Here is an 8125-nt window from a genome sequence, read left to right on the forward strand (position 1 = left end):
CTGCCCATGGAGGGGTGACACAGCTGGGAAATAAGCTGTCTGGAAAGATTGCCCAGAGAATTTGTGGCTGCCCCATCCCGCAAAGTTTAGCGGGAAATACTGGGAATTGCAGTACCACCACCACAGGTTGCTCCAAGCCCCCTCCAACCTGGCCTTGAACCCCTCCAGGGATGGGGCAGCCACAGCTTCTCTGGGTAACCTGTTCCAGTGTCTCACCACCCTCACAGGAAGGAATTTCTTCTTAATATTTCATCTAAACTCCCCTCTTTCAGTTTAAAACCATTCCCCCTCATCCTATCACTCCACTCCCTCAAATGCTTGAGCTGAACCTCGGGCGATGGGACTGCTCAAACGCCTCTCCAGTAAAGAAACTGGGGGAGAGCTGAGCAAAACCAGTGTGGAAACAGCACAAATCATAGAATCACAGAGTGCTTTGGGTTGGAAGGGACATTAAAGATCATCCCGTTCCAACCCCCTGCCCTGGGCAGGGACACCTCCCACCAGACCAGGTTGCTCCAAGCCCCCTCCAACCTGGCCTTGAACCCCTCCAGGGATGGAGAGGTTCTCTGGGCAACCTGTTCCAGTGTCTCACCACCCTCACAGGAAGGAATTCCTTCTTAATATCTCATCTAAACTCCCCTCTTTCAGTTTAAAACCCTTCCCCCTCATCCTATCACTCCACTCCCTCAAATGCTTGAGCTGAACCTCGGGCGATGGGAGACCCAACAGGAGCTCGGGATGTTGGGGATGCTCGGTGGGAGAAGGTCTGTAGTGAAGGAGAGGGGGGGTGGAATTTTGGCAGCCTTCCCCCCCCCGGGGATGCTCTTTCCACCTCAGCCACACGCTCTGTGCACCAGACGGTTAAATTGCATCCCCTCTGGCCCCACATCCCATGTCGGATGCGCCGTGGGGGCCACCAGCTGGGCGACAGCTAAAAGCCCGGTTGGCCAACCGCCCTCGGATGGTTGCCCGCTGACTCGAAACCTCTTCCTGTGCCGAAAAACCTCGCTGAATGCAAACAAATCATGTCGCTGGGGGCCGTGCTTGGGAGGGAGGGAGGGAGGAAGGGGTTGGGGGGGGGATACGGAAGGAAACCCACAGCTTTTCTGCCTCCCCGGCGGGGTAGGGGACTCGGCGTCTGCCAGGGCTGTGGGTTTCCTAGTGCCATAAATAATGCTCTCGTTGCCCCGGCTGGCATCGCGGCACCCTAGCCTGGCTCCTCTTTTATTTATTTTTTTTTATTATTATTTTTATTTAAAGGTAGCCAGTGGCCAGGAGGAGCAGATCTTCCCCTAGAGGCACAAACCACCGGAGGGACCCGCTTCTGGTAACAAATAACTCCTCCTCGCGCTCCCCAACGGGCAGGGGGGTGGCTGGGGAGGGGGCTCATCCCCAAAACCCTGGCTGGTTCACCCCCCGGGTCATCTCTGAGCGTGGGCACCTCGCTCAGATCCAGGTTGCTTTCTTCTGGAGGTGCTTAAGGATGAGCTTCTACCAAATGCCCGCCATGGGCTTGAGCTGAACGTGCCCACGGCTTTTTTGGTGTCCTCCCTAGAACATCACGAGCCCCTTATTTTAGGGCTGTGCCATCCTTGGCCCATTACCCCAAGGGGGGGGAGGGAGCTTGCTGCACCCTCATCCCTTGTCATCCCCCAAAAAACCCTCATTTTGGAGCTCATGGGCAGCCCTACCCAGGTGGGGACCACTACGGAGTGGTTGTGTGTCTGCTATAAAATACTTGCTGCTTGTGAAAGCCTCGGCCAAACGCTGGGTTTGTGGCCACCAGAGCTTGTGGCTGCTCTAAGGTAACGGAAAAAACATCCGTGATCGAGATGGCGTGGACTTAATGAGCCTTCCCCCGCCTGCCCGGGGTAGAAATCTCGAGAAACAGGAAACTCCAGCATCCTGTTTAGCATCTCAATGTTCGAGCTGGCAGCGGGGACAAAGCAAGGGAGGCCAAGGGACAGCGGAGGCAGCGCTGGGCACCCTGGGTGATGTGCCTGGCTCCTGGGCAGCGGGGGACTACTCAGAGACAACCCTTTCTCTGGTTTTATTTCTCCTTATTGCCACCACGGCCTTTTCTAGAATAGCAAAAGGCAAGGCAGGGCTCAGCTGGGGTCCTGCTGCGTGCTAGAAGGTCCCGGTGTCCCCTGGGCATGGCTCACAGGGCATCCCTGGCTCTGGGGACGATGGGGAGGGCACAGGAGGGGGTTGTTGGCAACCTGTGACCCCCCCACATCTGCAAAGGTTGGTGGCTCCCTGTCCTTGTAAAAGCACAGGATTAAACCCTGGTTGAAGTGCCCAGGTCCATATCTCCCATCCCCACACTGCTCGGCTCCAACAGCTCCAACACCCCATCATTTTGGGAATTTCGGGGCAGGGAAGCACTTTTCTGCCCATCCTAATAGTTCACCCAGGGGTGTTTTGTGCCCGCAGCCCGTCCGGAGAGCGCGCCTGGCCCGCCCATGGCTAGCAACAACACTGCTAGCATAGCCCAAGCCCGCAAGCTGGTGGAGCAGCTGAAGATGGAGGCCAACATCGACAGGATAAAGGTAGCCTGCTGGGGTCTGCTGCCCAAAACTGCTCCCCAAACGCTGTGGGAGCTGGGCCGCAGTGGCGGGAGGTGTTTGTGGAGGAGGATGGTCTAATGAGCTGGCTGGCTGTGGATGGAGGCAGCAGGAGATGCTCGTCCCACAGAAGGCAGCTGGAAGCATCTCCTGGAGCTCCGTTGGGTGGTGGGAAGGAGTGGTTCTTCCCAAGGCATCTCGCCTTCTGGGGAGCAGGTTGAAGCCACACTGTTTGTCCCAGTTGCTGTTAAAACTGTCCTTTGGGTGATGCCCAGCACTTAGCCTTGAGGTTAGTGAGGAAACCCTGTCTGAGGCCGTCCTGAGGCTTCTTTCCTATGGAAAATCCAATCCTTTCTGGGAGGTGTTTCCTCTGCTCTGACCATTTCTGCTCCAGTCTGGTGGAACTGCTGCTTCTGGGCATCCAAAAGCTCATCGGCTTCAAGCCTGAGTTCCCAGGGGGTTTGCCTTCTCCACCGAGGTGGCTTTGGAGGACAGCCAGTCCTGGGGAGAGAGTGGTTGCTGGCTGCAGGCGCGTCTGGGGTGCTTGCAAGCAAAACCTTGCCTCCTGGGGCCGGGGTGAGCTCCGGCAGCTCGGGAGCTGCTGCTGTGTCCTGAATAAATAGCCTTGTGGGTGGCTGCGGGCAGCAAATGTTGCTATAGCAGCTGTGGATGGCCCTGCTGAGGGATGGGGGGAGAGATGGTGCCTGCTAAAGTCGGTCCTCGCTACGAACAAGTCGGGTGAGGGATGAGAATGGGTGAGGGATGTGGAAGGATGTGAATGGGTGAAGGATGTTGGAGGATGAGATTGGGTGAGGGATCTTGGAGGATGCGATTGGGTGAGGGATGTGGAAGGATGAGATTGGGTGAGGGACGTTGGAGGATGCGAACGGGTGAGGGATGTGGAAGGATGAGAATGGGTGAGGGGTGTTGGAGGATGAGAATGGGTGAGGGGTGTTGGAGGGTAAGAATGGGTGAGGGATGTGGAAAGATGAGAATGGGTGAGGGGTGTTGGAGGACGAGAACGGGTGAGGGGTGTTGGAGGACGAGAATGGGTGAGGGATGTGGGAGGATGAGAATGGGTGAGGGATGTGGGAAGATGAGAACGGGTGAGGGACATGGAAGTATGAGAACGGGTGAGGGATGTTGGAAGATGCGAATGGGTGAGGGATGTGGAAGGATGAGATTGGGTGAGCGCATGTGACAGGAGAGCTTAGAGCCCGGAGGTGAAAAACCAGCCCCACCAGAGCCGTGCTTTGGTTCCTCGGTCGGGTTTTTGGCCAGAGTATGATGGTACATACCCCCTGTTGGGGATGCTGTGAGCCCCAGCCCCACCAGCAGGACCTCACGGGGTGGGATGTCTCCAGGGCAGCCTGTCCCTAACACGGGGCTCCTTCCATTCCAGGTGTCAAAAGCAGCAGCAGACCTGATGGCATACTGTGAAGCCCACGCCAAGGAGGACCCTCTATTGACCCCCGTCCCGGCCTCAGAAAACCCCTTTAGAGAGAAGAAGTTCTTCTGCGTGATCCTGTAAACCCTTGAGGAGCCTGACCGGCACTCAGGCCACCCTGAACACTGATGTAGAGTTTTTAGGAACGGGGACGACCTGCTAGTCCGCAGAATTTAAACAAAAATAAGTAAAATACACGGCCTGGAAGCTACAGGGATGTGCATGTTTTTAAAGAACCTGGCCACCTTTGGGGGAATAAGATGATCTGCATTGCAAGGCAAAAGATCTGAAGTCTGTAGAGTTGCCTAGAAAGAAAGGATAAAAAAAAAAAAAACAAAAAACACAAAAAAACAAAACAAAACAAAAAAAATATGTAAAGAATAAATTTATGTCACTTTTCTGCTCACAAAAAATCGTTTGATCGTTCCATATTTAAAGCACCAGAGCTGTGCTGAGCAAAGTAACCGCTAAGGATGTGTATAACCTTCTTGGAATGATATTGTTGGTTTCTTTCCAGAACCTTCTTTTTTTTTATTTAAGTCGTCAGATGTATAGCGACAGGCTTAGATGACTATGATGTTAACGCGGTGTTTGGTCTTGTGCTTTTTAATTTCTGGTGGTAGGGCAGCCCTGGGGGGTTTTGAGCGGCCCCGCCGGCGGGTTAACGAGGAGCCCAGCACCCCTCAACGTGCTGGCAGCTCCCTGTGGCTGGTGAACCCCACTTTTCTTCACCTTTGGTGTTATGGTTAGCTTCGGCTCTGCCAGTAAAAAAAAGTGAATCCTGTGTTCGTGGTTGGTGCTTCATAACTCCTGTGACGGCGTTCGGTGGTAGTGCATGAGAGTTTGTCTCTGTTCATCCGCTTCCAGATTTTTTTCTTTGCTAGCGTTTGGCACCACGTGCTGGTGGGAGAAGCTGTAGGGAGGAAACCCAGGCGATGCTGAAAGCCAAGAGAGCTCCTGCGATGCCTTAGACGTGCCTGAAATACCTCCTGCGTTAGGGTAGGTGCCCCCGCCCCGGGGCGTCGTGGGGTAGCTAGAAATCTGAAAATCCAAGTCGACCACTTCTTTCCGGGTCTTTCCTCTTCTCCTACACCTCTGTGCCTCTGCCCTCCTCGCTTGGTCCTTGTCCTGCTCTTTTCGGCTTCCCGGCAGCATCTCCTCCCCACAGGGCTGGGTTGGGCTGGGATGTGCTGCCCCGTGGTGGGATGGTACCCCATGGTGGGATGGTACCCCATGGTGCGATGCTTCTGCCCCATGGTGGGATGATACCCCACTGTGGGATGGTACCCCATGATGGGATGCTTCTGCCTGTGGTGGGATGATATCCCACTGTGGGATGCTTCTGCCCCTGGTGGGATAGGGCTGGGTTGGGCTGGGATGTGCTGCCCCGTGGTGGGATGGTACCCCATGGTGGGATGCTTCTGCCCCACGATGGGATGCTGCCCCACAGTGGGATGGTACCCCCTGGTGGGATGCCTCTGCCTGTGGTGGGATGATACCTCACTGTGGGATGCTTCTGCCCCTGGTGGGATGGTACCCCATGGTGGGATGCTTCTGCCTGTGGTGGGATGACACCCCACGGTGGGATGCGCTGTGGTGGGATGATACCCCCCGGTGGGATGCTTCTGCCCTGTGGTGAGATGCTTCTGTCCCATGGTGGGATGGTACCCCACAGTGGGATGGTACCCCATGGTGGGATGCTTCTGCCTGTGGTGGGATGACACCCCACGGTGGGATGCTTCTGTCCCGTAGTGGGATGGTACCCCATGGTGGGATGCTTCTGCCCCATGGTGGGATGGTACCCCACAGTGGGATGGTACCCCATGGTGGGATGCTTCTGCCCCATGGTGGGATGGTACCTCACAGTGGGATGGTACCCCATGGTGGGATGCTTCTGCCCTATGGTGGGATGGTACCCCACAGTGGGATGGTACCCCATGGTGGGATGCTTCTGCCCCGTTGTGAGATGCTGCCCCACAGTGGGATGGTACCCCATGGTGGGATGCTTCTGCCTCATGGTGGGATGCTTCTGCCTGTGCTGGGATGATACCCCACGGTGGGATGCTTCTGCCCCATGGTTGGATGCTTCTGCCCCGCGGTGGGATGGTACCCCATGGTGGGATGCTGCCTTGTGGTGGGATGCTTCTGCCCCATGGCGAGATGGTACCCCACAGTGGGATGCTTCTGCCCTGTGGTGGGATACTTCTGCCCCACAGTGGGATGCTTCTATCCCTTCCTACACCCACTGGCCCTCCCATTCCCACTGCCACCCCACTGCGATGGGCAGGGGCAAGGGAGCAGCCTGGGGAGCCATGGGGTCACCCCTTCCCGGAGGTGCCTGATACCTTGTTTACACGCAGCCTGAGCTCCATGTCAGGCTGGGGAATTATTCCCAGGTCCGGTTCATCCACCTCCAGCGTTTTGGGGGATACAGGCCACCTTCTTCTGGCTCCGCCTTGGGTTAAGACTTTCGTGGCCGTGGCTTGTCTCTCCTTTCAAAAGACAACTGAGAACTCTAACTTAGTTAGAGGCAACTGCTAAACTCCCAGCTTTCCCCGCTCATCCACATTCCTGGGAAACTTTGGGAATCACAACTTGGGGATCTGGGTACAAAATCAGGGGGGTGTCACATAGGGTTTTGGGGGCTAAACTGTCGTTCTGAATCAGGTATCAGCTTAAAAATCCCTGCGGGTTCGAGAGGACAATAGTCTTTAGGTACCTTTTGGCAAAATCTTTCTAGCCCGTAACAAGTGCTTTTTTTGGTTTTTCTACCTTTTTCATACTCTTTTTCTAGTCTGGTGGGATGCTTCTGCCCTATGGTGGGATGGTACCCCACAGTGGGATGGTACCCCATGGTGGGATGCTTCTGCCTCATGGTGGGATGCTTCTGCCTGTGCTGGGATGATACCCCACGGTGGGATGCTTCTGCCCCATGGTTGGATGCTTCTGCCCCGTGGTGGGATGGTACCCCATGGTGGGATGCTGCCTTGTGGTGGGATGCTTCTGCCCCATGGCGAGATGGTACCCCACAGTGGGATGCTTCTGCCCTGTGGTGGGATACTTCTGCCCCACAGTGGGATGCTTCTATCCCTTCCTACACCCACTGGCCCTCCCATTCCCACTGCCACCCCACTGCGATGGGCAGGGGCAAGGGAGCAGCCTGGGGAGCCATGGGGTCACCCCTTCCCGGAGGTGCCTGATACCTTGTTTACACGCAGCCTGAGCTCCATGTCAGGCTGGGGAATTATTCCCAGGTCCGGTTCATCCACCTCCAGCGTTTTGGGGGATACAGGCCACCTTCTTCTGGCTCCGCCTTGGGTTAAGACTTTCGTGGCCGTGGCTTGTCTCTCCTTTCTAAAGACAACTGAGAACTCTAACTTAGTTAGAGGCAACTGCTAAACTCCTCCCAGCTTTCCCCGCTCATCCACATTCCTGGGAAACTTTGGGAATCACAACTTGGGGATCTGGGTACAAAATCAGGGGGGTGTCACATAGGGTTTTGGGGGCTAAACTGTCGTTCTGAATCAGGTATCAGCTTAAAAATCCCTGCGGGTTCGAGAGGACAATAGTCTTTAGGTACCTTTTGGCAAAATCTTTCTAGCCCGTAACAAGTGCTTTTTTTGGTTTTTCTACCTTTTTCATACTCTTTTTCTAGTCTTCTCCGGAGAAGACCAGTTTGTTCTTACACTGGACTCCAAACTTTTGGCACCTGGGAATGTTTCTACGACGCCAATAGCCTAGATGGTCCCAGCCCCCCAACCCCATGGTGGCTTTTGCCCCCCCAACCCCCCCAACCCTCCCGTTTCAATCTTTTTACTGCAGCTCCCGTAGCTTTAGGACGAAGGACGGACGAAGAGGTTCGCTCTGAGGCTGGTTCCCCTCGTGGTGTCACAAGGCAGACATGTAAATACCCCAAAAATACCCCCTCCCGGGTTTGTCTTTTCTTTTTAACGCTGATTTACCATCACAGAGAGCAAAGCTGACCCCGGGGGCTATGGAGGGGGGGGGGGATGATGGGGGCTTGCCCCCCAACCCTTCTCAAACGAAGCAGTTTGTAATAATTTTTTTAACGACTCGCACATTTTACAACTTGAATTCTTAATAAACAAAC

General features: G+C 55.2%; 1 protein-coding gene across 1 annotated transcript; it reads left to right on the forward strand.

The window, feature by feature from the left end:
- The first annotated feature begins 1254 nt into the window (after window positions 1-1254).
- Window positions 1255-4415, forward strand: GNG2 (guanine nucleotide binding protein (G protein), gamma 2). Its single transcript, XM_014936827.1, has 3 exons — window positions 1255-1327; window positions 2437-2552; window positions 3970-4415. The coding sequence occupies exons 2-3, from the start codon at window positions 2466-2468 to the stop codon at window positions 4096-4098; spliced, it is 216 nt and encodes a 71-aa protein (XP_014792313.1). The 5' UTR covers window positions 1255-1327; window positions 2437-2465; the 3' UTR covers window positions 4099-4415.
- Window positions 4416-8125: the final 3710 nt, after the last annotated feature.

Source organism: Calidris pugnax, unplaced genomic scaffold, assembly GCF_001431845.1.
Source record: "Calidris pugnax isolate Ruff unplaced genomic scaffold, ASM143184v1 scaffold10, whole genome shotgun sequence".
Lineage (NCBI taxonomy): Eukaryota > Metazoa > Chordata > Aves > Charadriiformes > Scolopacidae > Calidris > Calidris pugnax.

Excerpts from the sequence above, each read along its gene's own strand:
- GNG2 (XM_014936827.1), top strand. The coding sequence starts at position 2,466 with ATGGCTAGCAACAACACTGCTAGCATAGCCCAAGCCCGCAAGCTGGTG. Across the intron at positions 2,553-3,969 it reads CCAACATCGACAGGATAAAG|GTGTCAAAAGCAGCAGCAGA; the intron begins GTAGCCTGCTGG and ends CTTCCATTCCAG.